At 56.8% G+C, this 18472-nt stretch overlaps 5 protein-coding genes across 5 annotated transcripts; 3 read left to right on the top strand and 2 right to left on the bottom strand.

Moving 5' to 3' along the window:
• Positions 1 to 2547: 2547 nt before the first annotated feature.
• Positions 2548 to 6046, top strand: PG986_000789 (NAD-specific glutamate dehydrogenase; the record flags this gene model as incomplete). The annotated part of the gene is made up of 7 exons (XM_066837011.1): positions 2548 to 2811; positions 2864 to 2978; positions 3033 to 3669; positions 3719 to 3950; positions 4009 to 4676; positions 4756 to 5955; positions 6016 to 6046. 7 exons carry the CDS (start codon positions 2548 to 2550, stop codon positions 6044 to 6046), a joined length of 3147 nt encoding a protein of 1048 aa, XP_066705904.1.
• A 1348-nt stretch (positions 6047 to 7394) lies between these two features.
• PG986_000788 (uncharacterized protein) lies at positions 7395 to 9773 on the top strand (the record flags this gene model as incomplete). The annotated part of the gene is made up of 4 exons (XM_066837010.1): positions 7395 to 7808; positions 7871 to 7903; positions 7962 to 8494; positions 8549 to 9773. The coding sequence occupies 4 exons, from the start codon at positions 7395 to 7397 to the stop codon at positions 9771 to 9773; spliced, it is 2205 nt and encodes a 734-aa protein (XP_066705903.1).
• Positions 9774 to 10576: 803 nt separating this feature from the next.
• PG986_000787 (uncharacterized protein) lies at positions 10577 to 12579 on the top strand (the record flags this gene model as incomplete). The annotated part of the gene is made up of 3 exons (XM_066837009.1): positions 10577 to 10939; positions 11012 to 11758; positions 11854 to 12579. The coding sequence occupies 3 exons, from the start codon at positions 10577 to 10579 to the stop codon at positions 12577 to 12579; spliced, it is 1836 nt and encodes a 611-aa protein (XP_066705902.1).
• A 420-nt stretch (positions 12580 to 12999) lies between these two features.
• PG986_000786 (MFS transporter) lies at positions 13000 to 14852 on the bottom strand (the record flags this gene model as incomplete). Its single annotated transcript, XM_066837008.1, has 4 exons — positions 13000 to 13483; positions 13572 to 14392; positions 14449 to 14556; positions 14616 to 14852. The coding sequence occupies 4 exons, from the start codon at positions 14850 to 14852 to the stop codon at positions 13000 to 13002; spliced, it is 1650 nt and encodes a 549-aa protein (XP_066705901.1).
• Positions 14853 to 16067: 1215 nt separating this feature from the next.
• Positions 16068 to 17678, bottom strand: PG986_000785 (HET-domain-containing protein; the record flags this gene model as incomplete). Its single annotated transcript, XM_066837007.1, has 1 exon — positions 16068 to 17678. The coding sequence occupies one exon, from the start codon at positions 17676 to 17678 to the stop codon at positions 16068 to 16070; it is 1611 nt and encodes a 536-aa protein (XP_066705900.1).
• Between the last annotated feature and the right edge of the window lie 794 nt (positions 17679 to 18472).

Raw genomic sequence — 18472 nt, 5'->3', positions numbered from 1 at the left:
CTGGGGGGTGATGCCGGGGGACGCCCATGCTCGGGGTTGAAATCTCTTCGCCAGGGCCATCCCCTAATGATCTCCTAATGAGCTGTATGGGGGAGGCCCAGAACAGTTAGAAGGCGTCACGCCAAGCTGCTTCCCCGGATTACGGCTTGGGGAAACCCTTTTGGCATGATTTTTCCCCATCAATGATGTTATCACGGGGCGAGGTCCCATTGCCTCAGGTAATGGGCCAGGGCGCTGGGCAAGTCTCGCTTGATTGATCGCCTTCGTTTCGGTTCCCGTCTGGGTAGATCAGCGGGCTTCCCAGTTGAGAAAGGGGACGGCTAAGTTTGCGTCTTTCCCACGTTCGTGACCTGGGGGCATGGGCAGGAGGCAGGAGGCGGTAAAAGAACCTTATCCATAGGCCGCTCTCGATCGTCGGCCAGCGCACCCCGGACGGTCGCTTGATCCAAACATTCCTGGGCTGCGGGAGGGAAAAGCCGTTATTGTTGCACTACCGAGTCCCGGACTTCGATAGAACCCCTGGTTAAATTAGAAAGGGGAAAAGAAAATAAAAGAAAAGGCGTTTTCGTCCTTGTACGACCAGCTCTAACAGAACAAGTCATGGAAAAAAGGGGCCATCGTCGAGAGCCGGTTTCGCAAGCCGCGTGTAAGTAGAGTGAGTACCTAGGCCGGCAATCTAGAGGCTCTTTCTTCAATAACATGGCAATTGATTTGATACGAGACATTTGTTACCTGGCAGCGGTATTTGGCAAGTATGTAGCTACGTACCTGGCAATCTACACTGATCATTTGGCAATTTGGGCCGAGTCCACCCAAAGCTCCGCGGGTGTCGACACCACCGGCCTCACTAAAACATCCGCCGAAAGGCCGTGGGAATCGTGCCTTGCTTGAGGCGTATCAGAAACAACAAAAACCTCACGATGCTGCAGGTTTGGAGAGCGTCGCAATCAGCGGGTGGAGCAGGCCCTTGGATGCTGGAGTTGGGATGAACAATGAGCCTCGAATAACCGGCACCACGGTGGGTGCGGCGACGTACTACAAGCACTGCTGAGGATGCACATGCCCCTTGGGAGTTAGTGTCGTGGATGACTGGCAGCGGCGCTAGCACGCTAAAGGCATCAAATGGATCGGCCTTTCATGTACGACGATCAGGTACCGTGCCTCCGGGCCAATAGCATCCTTGCCCGCCATCCTCGAACAGCCCCAGGGCGACCTGGAATTTCTATTTGGTAATGACAGCAAAGCTCTGGATCACTAGAGTCATGGGCCTGGTCGTCGACTGTAGCTTCTCGGCCTCGCTCTCCCTGCCCGGCCTGGAGCTGGATGAGGTCAAGGGACATCGCACGCCATTGCGCTGTACGCGGATCCGACGGGCGCAGTATATAAGAGGCCCCTAACGCCCGTCCGTCTGGGCCCTTGCCGTCTGGTTGGTATCACGACCTAACCTCCAAGCACCAATCACCTAGTTCCAGGGGAAAGAGTTTCCCGTTATCTTTTAGCTGCTTCCATTCTCCCTTGCTCCCCTTCTTTCAGCTGGGAAGGCTTCCTTATCGCATCGGAATCGCCTTGATCTCTCCCAAGCCCGTCATCAGCCCAAGCTTCCGGTCTTGGCTGTGCAGACCCTCCGACCCTCCCTCTTCTCGCCCTAGAGCTGGTAGCATCATCACCAACGAGACCTCCCCACCCCTTATCCGCCCTTGCTCGACTCGACGGTAGCCGGGCACCCGCTGCGGATTCGCTTCCTCCAGCTTGCTTACTCGTGTGTCCTTATCCTCAATCTCTCGGGAGCCCTGGAGTGAAATCCTCGTGTTCTTGTGGTGGATATTGCTTTTTGTCGAACCTTTCGATTGCCCCCTCCAAATCTTCCAACCTTTACGAACCAGGGTACATCGTACATCGAGCCTGCCCCTCCAAAAAAAAACACCACCAACATCGAAACAACAACACCTCTTGCGTCCGTCCAACGCAACACTCCTCCACAAAACCGCCGACGCTCTCGCTGCGACAGCTCCGGCTGCAACCATACTTTTGTCTCTCATCCCATCCTTCCGCATACATTGCAGCGGATTTCAGTGACCGCTAGTCAAGGGTCACAGCAGCCCAGCCAAAGCTAGCCCGGTAAGTTGCTCTTTGATTCCCCGTCCTGCCTTATCTCTCGTACCCAGCCACGATCACATGAGGTCGAGCGGTGAAGCGGGCGCTACTCTGCTCTGCTCCCAGTCAAACGGGTCGCCGAGATAACATTCAAGGTGCCACCTGAGCGGCTTATCTCGTTCGTGCCAGTGCTTTTTGCCCCGTCAGCCCAGCCCAGCCCAGCCCAGCCCACCCCATCCCATCCCCTGCAGTCCCATTGCCCGCTAGTGCCCCTTGCAATTGTTTGTGTACCTTTTGGCGATTCGGGTATCGCAGGCATTTGCCTTCGCCTCTGCCTTGCCCAACTTTTTGGTTGCCCGCCAACGACGCACCGGAAGCCCCTGAAGCTTTGAATAGCACCATCTCTCGCAATGACACGATCTGCAGATCTCTGTCATGGCTGTAGTCTAGCCAATGCCCACGGCACAGGCCCAAATCCCCCCAGCCTTTGGTTCGGGGTATAAAGTCTTTGGCGCCGCCGTTTCCACAGAGGCTATTCTCTGCCCTGCAGTCGGATACTCGCATTCGGTCTTTGTCTTTGCAGCAGCAGCACGTTTCCTCGGGATGTTGAGCCTTCAGACAGCTGACCTGCCACTAGACAGGTTTCCAGAGTACGCCGAATCGCCTGACGCCTCCAGATCGCCCAGCATGACGGTCAACGGACCCATCAATAAGCTGGTGCAGCAGCTCCAGGGAGGGGCGGAGCCGAGCCGAACTCCCCTCCCCTCAGCCCACCCACTTCTCGGTTCCCCAGACTAATGGCAACGGGCACCGGGTCCTGCGGTCGGCCACCGTTGGATACATTGCGCCCGAGTTCAAGGGAAAGGCAGAACAGAAGCAATCAGGTAGGTCGACGCTGTCCTTGTGTCCCTATGATCCCTGCTAACCTCCCCCAAAAGTCAAGGAGATTCTGTTCAAGGAGGCATGGATCCCCGAGCGCCTCGTAGATGCTCAAATCGAGTGGTTCTACAGCTCGCTCGGCATCGACGATGTCTACTTCCAGCTGGAAAGCCCCGAGGTCATCGCGACCCACATTACCTCGCTGTACGCTGCCAAGGTGGCCGCGCACAACCACCCGAATAAGCAAGAAGAGATCCGTCTCGATATGGAGGCATCAGACCACGCTATCTACATCGACACAAGCGAGCCGGGTCAAACGGCGACTTCTGGTCCCCGGTACGAGCAGAGACTGGAGGCCAAGTACCTGGACCATGTCGGCACCAAGCGTTTCCGCGTCGAGACTTTCCGATCTCCGGGGACCTTGTCCGAGTCTCCCAACTCCAAGGCGTCTTTGCGGTGCTACTTTGTCTACCAATGCCAATTTGTAGACTCGAACCCCCCTCCCGACGAGACCAGGCTCGAGGTCATTGCCGACCGCATGTTCATGACCAAGGCAACCAAGAACACCAAGTTCATCTACCAAGACATCATCGCCCTGGCGGTGAGCAGGACCGGCCCGGTCATCGAGGTGTTCGACATTGAGGATTCCCCCCGAGAAGCGTCTGGTCGTAGCGTTCCGCTCCCGCACCGCGAGGGGTATGTTCAGTGCGCTGAGCGATCTATACCACTACTATGGTGTTACCAGCACCAGGAAGTACGTGGAGCAATTCTCCAACGGTATTACCGTCATGAGTATCTACTTGAAGCCCGCGCCTAGCACGACTACCGAGTCGGTATCACCCCCGCTGGAGCAGTCGATCCACCAGATCACCAAGGAGATTTCTCTGCTGTACTGCATTCCCCAGAACAAGCTGCACGACCTCTTCGCCCACGGCGAGTTGAGTCTTCAGGAGGCCATTTATGGCCACTGTGTTTGGGTTTTTCGTTCAGCACTTCCTCAACCGTCTCGGCTCCGAATACGTCTCGCTTACCCAGGCACTGGACCCCAAGAACAACGTCCACGCCGGCATTCTCTCCAAGCTGAAGCGCAGGCTGCGCAGCGAGACGTTCACGCCGGACTACATCCTGGAAATCATCACGGCGTACCCGGCTCTGGTTCGCACCCTCTATGCGCAATTCGCAAGCGTCCACTTGAGTGCCGGTGCCGGGTTCGAGAAGCACTTTGTCGCCCCCACCCCTGCCGTTGAGGTTCTTTCCGACGCTAGGATGAAGGAGAAGATCAGCCGCGAGGTCGCGAATGAGCACGACGAGATGGTGATGACTGCGTTTAGAATATTCAACAACGCCATCTTGAAGACCAACTACTACACCCCGACCAAGGTGGCTCTCAGTTTCCGCCTGGACCCCGCCTTCCTTCCCGAGATCGAGTACCCCAAGCGTCTCTACGGCATGTTCCTCGTCATCTCGGGAGAGTCTCGCGGATTCCACCTGCGGTTCCGAGACGTCGCCCGTGGCGGCATTCGCATCGTCAAGTCGCGTTCCAAGGAAGCCTATGCCATCAACGCGAGGAACCTGTTCGACGAGAACTACGGCCTGGCGAGCACGCAGCAGCGTAAGAACAAGGATATCCCTGAAGGTGGATCCAAGGGTGTCATCCTCTTGGACCCCAAGCAGCAGGATAAGGCGCAAGAGGCATTCGAGAAGTACATCGACTCCATCCTTGACCTTCTCCTCCCCCGCCAAGACCCCGGGCATCAAGAACCCCATTGTCGACCTGTACAGGAAGGAGGAGATCATCTTCATGGGCCCGGATGAGAACACGGCCGACCTCGTCAACTGGGCAACCGAGCACGCCCGCGCTCGTGGAGCGCCTTGGTGGAAGTCTTTCTTCACCGGCAAGTCGCCTAAGCTCGGTGGTATTCCTCACGACCACTACGGCATGACGACGCTCTCTGTTCGAGAATATGTTAAGGGCATCTACCGCAAGAAGAACCTCGACCCTGCGACGGTCAAGAAGATGCAGACGGGCGGCCCCGATGGCGACTTGGGAAGCAACGAGATTCTTCTCAGCAACGAGAGCTACACGTCCGTCGTCGATGGTTCGGGTGTTCTGGTGGACCCCAATGGAATCGACAAGGAGGAGCTCATCCGTCTCGCCAAGAAGCGCGCCATGATTGGCGAGTTCGACGTCTCGAAGCTTTCCAAGGACGGATACCGTGTCCTTTGCGAGGATAGCAACCTGACGCTACCGACCGGCGAGGTCATCAGCAACGGAACCGCCTTCCGAAACACATACCACCTCCGCGAGAGCGGCCTCACGGACTGCTTCGTCCCCTGTGGTGGTCGGCCCGAGTCCATTGATCTCGTCTCTGTCGGCAAGCTCATTAAGGACGGAAAGTCGACTATCCCCTACATTGTGGAAGGTGCCAACCTGTTCATTACCCAGGATGCCAAATTGGCGCTGGAGGATGCCGGCTGCATCTTGTTCAAGGACGCATCTGCGAACAAGGGGGGTGTCACGTCGTCCTCGTTGGAGGTCCTGGCCTCTTTGAGTTTCGACGACGAAGGCTTCGTCACGCACATGTGCCACAATGCCCGGGGCGAAGCTCCCGAGTTCTACAAGGCCTATGTCAAATCGGTCCAAGAAACCATCTGCAACAACGCACATCTCGAGTTCGAGGCGATCTGGCGGGAACACGAGCAGACGGGAGTTGCTCGCTCCATCCTCTCGGACAAGCTGTCGGAAGCCATCACCAAGCTTGACGAGGAGCTTCAGATGTCTGATCTGTGGGAGAACGAGAAGATCCGACGCTCGGTCCTGGCAGATGCCCTCCCCAAGCTCCTCCTTGACCAGATCGGGTTGGATACGATCATTGAGCGCGTCCCCAACGCGTACCTGCGGGCCATCTTCGGAAGCTACCTGGCGTCCCGCTTCGTCTACGAGTTCGGCGCCAGCCCGTCGCAGTTCGCCTTCTATGACTTGTAAGTTTCATCCACTCACGTTGAGATCGTACCAAGGATATACACTAACATCTGGAACAGTATGGCGAAGAGAATGGCCAAGATCGCATAGTGTCCTTACGACATGATCGTTTATTTTCTTCAGTTGGACAGTATGCGCACGTACACGGTGGCGCATGCTGGCTCTACTGATGTACAACTCCCTTAGCTCTTGTGTTTACGGCATTTGCAGGCGAAACGGTGTCTAAAATTATGCGTGTTTCTTGTTGAGTTTATTTTTGGTGTGCGTATTGTGGGATACGGATATATAGAGGAAGAGGGCGAGGACAATCCCTTACGCTGTTCGGCAGCGTAAGGGATTTGGACTCGGTCTTCTTTTAGCATACACATATATAGAGAGATGGTAGAAGGGGGCCAACTGGTTGCCCCAATAATGGATGACTAGGTTCTAAATGATGGCACTTGATGTTGCTGTGAATCTGCTGAGATGCCAGCCGTGATACGATTTCATGCAGTGATGAGCATGGTTAATAAAAGGTGGTGTGCCCATTGCTGCCAGACTATTGGAAGGGCTGGTTGATAAGCCAACCTATCAGGCTCTCGTATATGCGCGTAGCCTGGCCGGCGAGCTGGTTACATACCTAACGTTTGACTCTAGGGAGAAACCGGGGTGTAACGAGCACACGTGACACCCGTTCCCTTTCCGAGAGACGGATCGCTTATCAACAATCATCCCGCAACAAGAGATCCCGAGACACAATTAATATTCCCCGCGTACACCCCATCAATGTCCAGCGTCACGCCGACTCGACACGGCACGGGATGATCACCAACAGCACTCTCAATACGACGAAGCAATGCACGAGCGACTAATGGAGAAGACAGATGCCCCGCCCTCGCCTGCACCTGCACCTGCACCCCGCAGTAGTTCTGGAGTCTCTCGCCTTCCCTGCAATTACTCCGAAAAGAGGGAAGGAGGGTATGGGCATGGATATGGGTATGATCATGATCCAGACCATAGCTATTATGACAACCCCCCATCCCAAGACCGGGGCCGAAAGCGACGATGCGGGAGGAATCAACGTTGCACTGCAGCCGAGGGCACATGCACCTTCCGCTGGGCAATGTTCCTGGTTCATCCCGTCCTGGTTCATCCCGTCCAGATTGATCCCGTCCACTGCCTGGGTTCCTCCAAGGCATGAGGTTAAACTGCATATATTAAGTTTACTCGGTTTTTGGTCACTTGCTTCTGCTGGCCGGCGCTGGAATGCGTCGAAAAGCAAAAGAACAAAAAAAGTCAAAGAAAAAAAGTCCACTGCCTGGGTATTTAAGACGAAGCGACCGTGCTTCCTGATCGCTGCCCTCGCTTGTTCTGGTTAATGAACCTGTATCCTTACGTTGGCTTGTTTCGCTCGCTCGCTCTCTCGCTCTCTCCCTCTCTCTCTCGCTCTTTGTCCAACATGCTGATGCGGCCGCATTTCTTAGTCGTATGGACCCTATTCAATACTTGGATCTCGTGCCACTCTGCCTCGGCCGGCGATGAGCCCAGCTGGCACAAGTACGTGCGTGCGCCGTCGAGCGGCCTGGTCACCCCCAAGGCGGTCCTCACCAACTATACGCTCGGCAACGTCACGAATGCCCAGGGTCTGATCACGGGGAAGGGCGCCGCGCACTTGACACGCGCGCGCAGCCACGGCGACGTTCCCACCCTCGTCCTCGACTTTGGCCAGAACGTGGTGGGCTTGCTCAAGATCGCCTTCGCTGGCTCCGACACTTTCGCTAGGGGCGACCCGGGGCTCAGGCTCATCTTCTCGGAGACTCAGGAGTTCCTCACCGACAGAAGCGACTTCACAAGATCGGATAATGCGGAGGGCGTACGTTTCCTGCCTTCTTCTGGTATCTCGCTTTCGCGCTTAGTCACTGACTTCTTTATCAGGACCTCAAGATCGTCCCCAGTGGATCTGACCAGGTAAGCGTCGCCGAGCTCCTTACGGCACCCTATAGACCACTAAAATGCGAATGACTAGATCGCGGTGAAATCCAAACCGTACGAATGGACCAATCAATGGCGCTGCGAGCACGAGCACGCCAGGAAAGTTTGCTCTGACGGACTGCATGGGTTCCGATACGTCAAGATTCTGATGGATGCGCTGCCCCATGATGCACCCCATACCACCTCACTTGGCCATGTCGCAATCTCGTCCGTGAGTCTGGAATGGTCCGGGTATCTGGGGACGCCCGACACGTTCACCGGCTGGTTCGAGTGCTCTGATGCGAACCTAACACAGTGGTGGTACGACGCCGCGTACACCACTGAGACGAACATTGACGTCTTCCGCAAGAACGACACAGACCCTCGCGACGCTTATAGCAAGTCTCTCGTCGGAAAGACGGTCATGCACGATGGCCCCAAACGAGACCGCGATCCCTACATGGGCGACTTGGCCGTGTCGGCACTTACCAGCTACTTGACCCATGACATCCAAGAGGCCGCTCGAAACGTCATGGAAGATTTGGCCCAGCACCAGAGAGACGACGGATGGATCCCGCCTGCCAGCATGTGAGCATCACCCTCTCTCCCCCAATTTCCATACTTACGTTCTGACATGAACAGCAAACGTTACGCGCTTCCTTTGTTCGACTACCCCTTGTGGTGGGTGTCATGCGGCTGGGAATACGTGTTGTACACGGGGAATGATTCGTATATCCAATCCTATTACCCAACATTGCTGAAGGTGTTGGATACGTTTTATCCAGCGAACACTGACAACTCCACTTCCCTGCTTCTTCGGCCTGCGAAGCCTGCTTGGCCTGAGAACTACGGCGACTACGCGTTTATCGATAGACCGGGCTCTGCGGCATACTACAGCGCGCTGTATGTGTTGGCATTGGACCGCGCCGCGGAGCTAGCATCCATCCTGAACAAGCCCGAAGATGCGTCCCGATGGCGTAATCGTTCCGCCACAGTCTCCAAGGCATTCATCGACGTGCTCTGGGACCCCGCCGTCAAGGCCTTCTTCGACCGGAACTGCACCGGCAGTGGTTGTAAAGCCCATGCCCAGGACGGAAACAGTCTTGCTATTCTTGCGGGCATCGTTCCACTGCCATCCAACACCTCATCCGCCGCCAACGACATCCTGGACTACCTCGAGAAGGCAAACTACCAGCGATATGGCAACAGTTTCTATGACGCCGGCGGCGACGGCATCAAACCCGGGTATTCAAAACTCGTCTACCCGTTCATCTCATACTTTGAGATAGCAGCGAGGTTCCGTGCCGGCAAGACCGAGTCAGCGCTCAACCAGATGCGCCGCATGTACGGCTGGATGGCATCGCAAGATCCGGGAATCACATTCTGGGAGGGCATCGGGGCCGGCGGACAGCCGTACGAGGCCGCCTTCACGAGCATGGCGCACGGCTGGAGTACCGGCATCGTTCCGCTGTGCATGAACTACGTGCTGGGCGTCACGCCGGCGACGCCCGGGTTCCTCACCTGGGACGTGAAGCCAGTCGTGGGCGACCTGAAGTGGGCCAAGGGGCAGGTCCCAACCCCGCAAGGCCCGATGCAAGTCAGTTGGTCGTACGACGTCGAGGACGGCCGTGTTCATGTGGAGGTGGATGCACCAGCCGGCACAACCGGGACGATCAGCGTGCCGAGTGCGGGCGACGAGGATGGGGGCCAAGGACGGCGGACGGAGGTTGTACTGGATGGGCAAGTGGTTTACGGCGGTTCGACGAAGGTCATGGCCGACAATGTGGTGACGGTCCGAGATCAAGATGGGGTTATTAGTGTCCAAGTTCAGGGTGGCACGAGACACGTCCTTGAGTTCTGGGTGTAGGTAGCTTCATGGTGTGTACCTTTATGCGTGGTATTGATTTAATAATTTTCTATAACTTATATTATAAATATAGTCGATACAGATAATAAAAAGTAAATAAAATTATCGTGGGTTTGCCTTGGCACACTTCCCTATCGTGGCCTCATTCGCAGTCGAGCGTATGAGTGTAAGCCTTATATTTCTGCATGGTACACCGCCGATAGGGAACGGGCCAGCCGTCTCGTCTCGGCATGAACGATTCGTATGATACGAGCGGATCCCGCTCCGCTTGGTCCTTGGGTGGATGCCCATTTGCAGTTGAAGTGCGAGGCGATCGTCGTCAATTGCCCCCGACTGTAGCTAGGCGAACGTTGCAAGGGGGAGACAGGCTGACCTAGCAGGTTGACAGAAAGCCCCTAACCTGGCTCTGTTTCTCTACGTATTTAGCGGCGTCGACAGAAGCCTATTTTGGAATTTTATGGAGTCATCGGTAGCGGCACGGCCACTACTTTGCCTGTCATTTCCTGCGCGACCGACCGCGAGAGGGCAAGGTTCCTTTTCCTCGGGCGGGCTGGCTGGCTGGCGATGTCTCGGTGTTTAAGGATACTAGTAGGCAATGCGTTTCAATCCATGCGTTCTAGATCGCTTCGGTGGAATCATTGTTAAGACATGGACGTCGGTCCGAATTTATTGGTTTGTTTCGTTTTCGATCTTCTTCTCCTTGCGTCTTGTTTTCCTCTCATCTACTCCAATCTAGCTAAAATCTTGAGGGGGGCGCTCGAATCTCGGAGTCTCGAGATCTATTATCAATATTGAATCCGGCAATGATTGACTCGGGACCCGCTCAGAGGTACAGCAGCGATGGTGTAAGTCACGCGTCCGAGGCGACGACATCCCCCCTCGTGGTCCCTATCTGTCATCCGCTTGGGATATACACTGACTTGGTCCTCCCTTCTGCCCAGCTCGCCGCCGCCTTCGTTGCTGCCAACTGCTCATCTTTGGCCTTGCTAACTATACACTACCTCGTCGCGTATAAGCCGAGAAGAGATGCGGTCGACTCCGTCGTGTTGAAATGGCCGCGTCGGTGCTTCCGCCAGCTCACGGCGTCGGTGCTCGGCACTCCTGCTGGTAAGGAGCCGTCTGGCTTTTCGGGCATTGCGCCCTCAATGGAGGGGTGGCTCCGTATGGTGAGTTTTTATCCTGTACAACTAAACAGTCTCGTCCTCGGCCTCATTTATTGACCTCTTCGCCCCGCCCAGTGCCTCGTGAACATCGCCGATATGCAGGCCATCCTCGGCTTCAAGCTGCTGCACGAGCTGTACGAAGCCGTCGACGCCGAGATCTCGGCGGCGCAGTGGCAGTTCCTCATGCACCTGGCCTGGTTCCCCGCCATCGCCTGCATGTGCAGCATCTCGGTTCTGTCTCCTTCTTCGGCAACCAACGGCCGCAGCAATGCCCACGAGTGGCCCAGGCTTGGCCGCGCCGTGGCCCTCGCCGCCCTGCTCGGTAGCATGCTCGTCGGCATCGCACCCACCTTCTTCTTCAACTGGGAGTATGGCCGGCAGGAGGCCAGTGCCGCGGCGCCCGGGGCCGATGCGCGGCGCTTTCTGTTCGACTTCGCCGGCGAGCTGGGGCGGTTCCGCGGCGGCGAGGGGAGTGCCGCGAGTATGGGCCAGACTCACGGGTTCCAGCTGGCGGCCTTCTCGGTCGTGGCGCTCATGTCTGTGGCGATCCTGGTGCTGGGGAAGGCCATACCTGCTCCTAGTAAAGAGGAAGAGAAGAAGGGGTGCCCTTCGCAGCAGACTAAGTCAAACGACACCACCGTCAGCCGATGGTTTAGGGTCCAAAGAGGCGGGATCCATCTGGAGGACCTCGAAGATGTCGAATCGTCGTTGAGTCTGGTCGATGCGCGACCAAACCCGAGGACCTTTGGTGGCATTCTTTCGGATGCGGCTGCCTTTTTCGTTAGGTTCAACCTGGACTTGCTCAGGTCCAGGCTCGCAGAGGTAGTGACACCCCTTCTCTTCACTACGTCCTTTCGTCGCGCTGCTTGCCAGCTATACCGGCATCGTAGCTAAACGCTAACTGGGACCAAATCTAGATCTTTCTCCTCCTTGTCCTCGCATGGGGTATAGCTAGGCTTTACGGATCGATGCCCAAATCTGACGGCCATATTCCGAACGGCCAGGCTTTATGGAGCTTCTCCCAACAGCTACCACTGGCGCTTTGGGTCGTACCCTTTGTCGTGGCGACCAACTCGTATCTGCTGCCTGTCAATGCATCTCGTCCGTCCTCCTCCAAGTACCCATGCATTGGCCAGAGCGCGGATGAGAAGGAAACTGCCAGTCAAGCAATCACGTCTGGTCAGCAAGACGGCGATGACGAATCAACACCAACAGAGGAGAACAACACACCCAGCTACCCCACGCCCTGGGTGGGCGTGTCACTAGTCTGCAGGAGCGGCTTCCTCCTAGTCATGACCTTTGCCTTCTTCGCGACCGCCTTCAACATGCTGATGGGGTTCGAGCCGCAGTTCCTCGTCTCCGAGGCCCTCTTCACGCGGATCGGCGTCTTCTGGGTCTTTCCCCTTGGCTACCCCTGCGCCTGCTTCGCGGCCGGGCTCGTGGCTTATACTATGGAGCGCTGCTGGATCCGTAAACGTGGAGGCGGCATGGTGCCCGATGCGACGGCGACGACGGATCAAGTGGGAGGGGGCGAGTTCTCGAAGTGGCGGGTCAGGGATTACCTCGTACTGCTCGTGTTTGGCGGAGCCGCCCATGCGTTCTCGGTACTTATAGTAGTTCTTCTCGTCATGGGTATGAAGTGAGGGGTGAATGGGCAATCATGAAGATTCGAGGTCGAGGATCTTCTAATTCATCAAATGACCGTAATACTGCCCCCTCCACCAGATAAAAGTACTGTATAGAGCAGGGATAATCTAGTACGATCGGCGCGCCGTTTTAAACGTCGGCCATCCTCGCTGAACTATCGGATAGGAAAAATTAGCCCAATTCTATACGCGAAGATTGATGATGGACCTTCCTATGCTTACCTTTACCATCCAGAATCAGTGAAAACCTTCGTAGCTATAGGTCGCGGTGGTTCCGTGGTTCCTGAAATCTACAAGTGACCGCCGTTTGTGCCATAATTCAGTATGAAGCTTACATGTATATTTATATTTATTATGTAATTATTGGGACCTGAGTCTAGATGGGTTTATATGTTTCGTTCAAATGCTTCGTTCAAATCATTTCTCGCGTTCATTCGGCGGCGTGCTTGCTGGCACATTGACCAACGTATCCTCGCCCTCGGAGCTCGAGCCTCCCACGACGCCGCCCCGGGTAGGATCCCTGCTCTCTTTTCCGTGCTCGCCGCCGACCTTGGCCTCCTCGTCTTGTGGCGGCTTCGGCACGGCGGTCGGGGCGAACTTGGACCGCGCGCGGATCCGCGCGCCGTACTTGTAGAAGACGAAGGGCATGATAGCGAGCCCGGCGGCGACGGCGCCCAGGACGGATCCGCCGACACCCACGCCGAGAGCGTCGAACATGTAGCCGGTCCAGAGGGGCGCCGAGGCCGCGCTGGCGGAACGGCACACCGTGTTGATGGCGATGGCGCTCGCTGCGTACCACTTGTAGGTGTCGACCAGGTAGTTGGTGAAGGAGTTGAAGATGATGACGATGACGCCGGAGACGCAGGTGCCGGCGAGGGGAGGGACAATCCAGTGGACGTAGCTATCAGAAGTGTTAGTCGCGAGGTCCATTTGATTATGCATGCCAGTGTCAGGCGTCCCAGTCTTTGGGATAGGGGGCGAGCACTTACTTGAAATTACCGGACCAGGCAAACCAGAACAAGAAGCCCGGGAACAGCACGGCCGGCGCCATGGCCAGCGGCAACCGGTCCTCGGGCGTCCTCGGTCGGCCCAGATCGAGGCCGGCCGTCTTCTGCTCGTAGTAGAAGATGATGGCGCCGCCAATCATGCCGCCGATGCCCGTGGCCAGGACGGGCAGCTGGCCGATGCCGACGTTCCAGTGGCGGTGCTGCTGGTAGATGATGGGGTAGATGCTGAAGAGCATGTAGATGAGGGTGTAGAGGAAGGTGATGTAGACGGCGACGCAGAAGGAGATGGGGTCGAACAGGATGCGCCAGGGGCGGAGCAGCGCCGTACCCAGGATCGACATCAGCGAGGACGAGCCGCCGTCGGCCTCGGCCGGGGCCAGGACGTCCTCAAACCCGGGGATCCGGGCGGCGCGGACGCGCGCCGCCTTGCGCCGCAGCAGCACCGGCTCGTAGGTCTCGGGGATGGTGAAGATGAACAGCAGCGAGAAGGCGCCGAACATGGTGAGCACGTAGAAGCACCAGCGCCAGCCGATGGTCAGCTGCAGGAAGCCCGAGACGACGGGGGCGAGCGCGGGGCCGATCTGCAGCATGATGGTGAAGAAGGCCATGGCCTTGCCGCGGTCCTTGTTATCCCATATATCGGCCATGATGGCTGGTGCATTGGACAGGGTGGAGCTGGCGAAGGTCCCAGTCAGGAAACGTCCGACGAGCAGACCGGCGAAGTTATGGGTAAAGGCGCAAAGGAAGTTGAAGGCGACGTAGAGAATCATACATGAGTATAGCAGCCAGCGGCGACCATAGAACTGGGAGGTTGGGTTAGTCGCGACACCAGTGTTACCCAATCGATGGATCTACTTACTTCACTGAGAGGTGCGAAGATCATGGGGCCCGCACAGTAGCCTAGGAGAAAGAGTGTAATAGTGAGGCCGGCGATCTGCCTCGTCACGCCGAATTCGTCGGATATACCCTGTTTGCGTCGGCCAGTTAGTCCATAGTCGGATCCGAGGAGAATCAAAGTGTACGCACCTGAAGAATACCGGAGGGCGCCGAGGACGCAAACGTCGCGTTGATGACGGCGACGACACTGGCGAAGCTGATCCACCAGCGCCTAGCCGAGGACCAGTTCTTGGGGTTCTCTACATCGTCCGGGGAGAAGGTGAGGTGGCCTTCGTCGTCGAGGGCGGGAGGGGACTCCTCATAGTGCAGTTCGTGGGTGTGGTACGGCTTGAGGACCCGGGAGAGGGTTGGCGTGAGTTTGCTCATCGTCGCATCGGACGATCCGGACCGCCTGGTCGGGACTTAGTCGATCAATAGCGCGCGTACTTGGCTCCCGTTGGCCGATCTCTTCGCTGGGAACCTCCGCAGCGGTTATAGAACAGGAATCCTACAGCAGCAAAAGACCGCGAAAGCTATGTCACACACACACAGTCGAGGAGTCACCTGCGTGTCCGGATCTGGGAATGCGAAGGTGCTGTGCTGTACCGTTGGCACGCGAAAACTTTGGGACCTGACCCCCTAAAGCGCCAAGGAGTAAAGATCCGAGACTGAGATCTATCAGAGGAGAAAAGCTCTTTGAAAGTGAGATATCCAAAGCCAAGAAAGACTTTGTCGCTTCGATTTCCGACCCTCCAACCAGATATAAACAAGAGAAGATCTATTCCGTCTATTGTGAGTCCCTTCTAGTTCCTGCGGCCGGTGGCAGAAAGTCCTGTGCAGGAGGAGGGAGGGTGAGCCCTCGGGCCCGTAGAAGCAGCGAGCTCGCTCGATATAAGCAGCGCACCCAAAAGTTCTCCCATGAGTTCCGTGGCCTCTGCCGACGGCCATTTCACCTGGGTCCTCACCGGACCCAAGTGCCCCCACGGGCTCCACGTCGCCCCCGGCAGGAGACGGAATTAAGCCTGAGCAGAGCCTCATAGCCTTGATTGCGCTGGGCGATGCAAAGGCCGAGGCAGCGAGGCAGGTCCAAGTGGCTCCATATCGGCCCATCTGGTCGGGGATACGATGGCCCCCCCCTAGGCCCTCGGAAAACGGGTACGGGAGATCTCTCGTGCGTCTTGGGGAGTGGATGTCCGAGTGGGCTTTCTAGACGTTTCCTTGGCTGCAGTTGGGCCCCGGGAAATGGGCTTCGCTCGCTTCTCGTTGTCCCACCCCTGCTGCGTGGCCTTGCTTAGTCTGAGCCGGGCCGAATATAACGGGACGGTTTAGTCGGTCTAGCTACTGGTCTAGGCAAAGCTTGTCTCCTGTTAATGACCACACCTTGCAGTGTCGCCTGGCCTGGATTAAAGAAAAGACTTCATCAGAAGACGTCGACTCGTAAATCCGATTTTCGATGCACCGATTGATCGATGGAATGCCAGCAAAGTGACCACGGGGGTCTATACGTCACCACAGCTGACTTTGTTTGTGTAGGAATGAAATGCGCTAAATCGCAGCAGGGAATCTGATTAGTGCATAAGGCTACTTTTTTTTCTTTTTCTCTTAACGCCCCCACAGTTCAATGTCGATGGTGAAGATCTCCTCGCCCAGCATTAGTCCATGCTGCATTTTGACGTTGATCCGAGAGTCCCCTTGACCCGTGCGAACGACCTTGGGTATGTCAGCGTCACGGAGCTCACTGCAGTTTGCCGCCATCGCGGCTCCGACCACCTCGTCAGCCGGCCGGGCCGAGGGTGTCGGGTACGTGATGAGGTTTGCCTGAACACCCCCACCGGCGACCTGGATGAAGGCGACCACGACATGCCAAACGTCCGGGTGGTGCCTGTCACTCAAGACTATCACTCGGCGGCGCAGCACGTTAGACGCTCGTGTCGAGGCCTTGAAGATTCTCAGTTCCCAATTGTACACCTCTTGGGGGCCTACTTGGACAATTTGGAGCGCATCGGCCACGGTCCGGATCCACATGCGCGGCAAGCCCGACTTGGTCTTCAGGCCGCGTCCTCGGCCCTCCAATATGGCGGAGCTCTCGAGGATACAGATCTTGCGCCGTTCCAGCTTTGCCAGACTGGCCGAGGAGTTTACGGGAACCAGCTGGGTCGCTAGAGCTTGGCGTTGGCAGAGAGCCAGCCGTCCTGGCTTTCCTGGGTACAGTGCCTCGACCTTGATACCAAGAGGACCTCGGAAGTCGCCTACGTAGCGGCTGGACAACACAATGACCATGGTGCCGCCTTCCTCCTCGATTACGGGGGCTTCGATTTGCAGACCTCGCGGCGTCATGGAGAAGTGATCGAGTTCTAAGGCCCATTTTGACACGAAATGCACAACCGCGCCAGTTCGCATGAAACAACTGGGCGACGGGGCCAGAGCACTCGGCAAACACCCCTCAGAGGACTCTTCCGATGGAAGCCAGGCCAAGATGGAGTCATCTGTGCTGGTACGGATAATCTCTTCCTGCAGCCGTCGGAAGGCGCGCTCGGCGCCCTCCCCGTACAGCGGGGCCATGTTGATTTCGAAGATGCCGAAGAGAGAGTAGGCATGGTCTTCGCCCCGCGTGGCCTCCCTGCTCGCGGCCCAGGACATCCTCTGCGCGGTGCTGGCGCCTTTGTACCCGTCGGGCTCCATCAGGACGCCCGTCGATATGCTCGTGATGCCGGAGATTGTCTGGCACAGTTCTGCTTTGGTGCCTATGCTCTTCCAGTCGCGCGAGTAAAAGGCGACGTGGTTCGGGGCGATGAGCTCCTGCAGCGTCCAGCTCCGGCGGAACCAACGGCTCTGGCCCAGCACGGACGGGGCCTTCGGGTTGTAGTCGTGAGACGACGAGTAGTCGCTGAGGTAGACGTAGCAGGCCTCGGCGTTTCGGTACCACTCGAACATGGAGTTGATGGCCTCGGAGAGCTCGGAGCTGGACGTCTTGTCGATGCAGCACGTGTCGACCCATAGGTACCGGAACTTTTGCTCGCGGGCCAGGTCGATGGCGCCCTTCAGCTTGGCGTACCCGGCCTTGTCGCGGCAGCCGTTGAGTCCTGCGCCGTCGAAATCTTGAAAGGTGATTTCTGTATTGTCCCACGTGTGCGACAGAATGGCGTACGGCTTGAAACTAGCGCATGCCGTCTTCTGCACGAGTTGCTTGAGGATTGTGTCGATACATCTCATTTTGGTCGAGTTGCAAATGCCGTGAGACTCGCGATGGCTTAATCAACAAAATACATGAAGTCGAAGGAGTCCATTGCAGGTTGGCCTACTCCGTTCGGCTGCATGTCAGCACCGGAGCGGCTGAACGAAAAGCACGTGCTGCACGCATTTGGTTTCCGCCAGTCAAATCCGACGGATGGTTGAGGGAAATAGTAGATGTGAGCCATGTTATTCGTGGACTGCCAGGTCTTCTCTGTAGAGCTGAGGTAGGTAGGTGGCTTCGGTGTAGCATTCTGGTTTCTGTCGCACCTTCCCTAGAGGAGGCGTGACGGGATTCGAATGACTCCAACTGTATTTGAAGTGGCGTTCCGTTCCATACACCATCTTCAGTTACTCTAACTGCAGATGTTGCCGCCGTATACGCCAGCGGCTATCCTCGCGGTTTGTGCCATCAGGTAGTTGGTATCCTCGCGATTCTCAATATTGTTGGTATTGGCAGGACATCCATTGCTTAGTGCTTACGTCAAATGATAGAAATCCGAAAGGTTTGGGTTCCAGCTGGTTGGCGTGGTCTTTGTGGTGACCATGTCCTTTTTGGACACTGCAGTCTGGGTAGCAGTTGTGGCTGTAGTCCAAGCCAAGTGCATGTAGCTCTCGCGGGGTTAGTCCTCGGCAATGGCGCCTACGCATCACCGCCATGCGGGAATCCTACAGAAGGCCGCCGCCTCGCTTTGGCGCCTCTCGCTGGCTCTACGCAACTAGCAACCGGACCATGCCGACACTGGGCAGCAACTAGGTCACCAGTCGTCTGCTGA

This window comes from Apiospora aurea, assembly GCF_038362705.1.
Source record: "Apiospora aurea strain CBS 24483 chromosome Unknown utg000001l_segment0_segment0, whole genome shotgun sequence".
In the NCBI taxonomy this organism is placed as follows: Eukaryota; Fungi; Ascomycota; class Sordariomycetes; order Amphisphaeriales; family Apiosporaceae; genus Apiospora; species Apiospora aurea.
The sequence above is the reverse complement of the archived record's forward strand: the minus strand, read 5'-3'. Positions and strand labels throughout refer to the sequence as shown.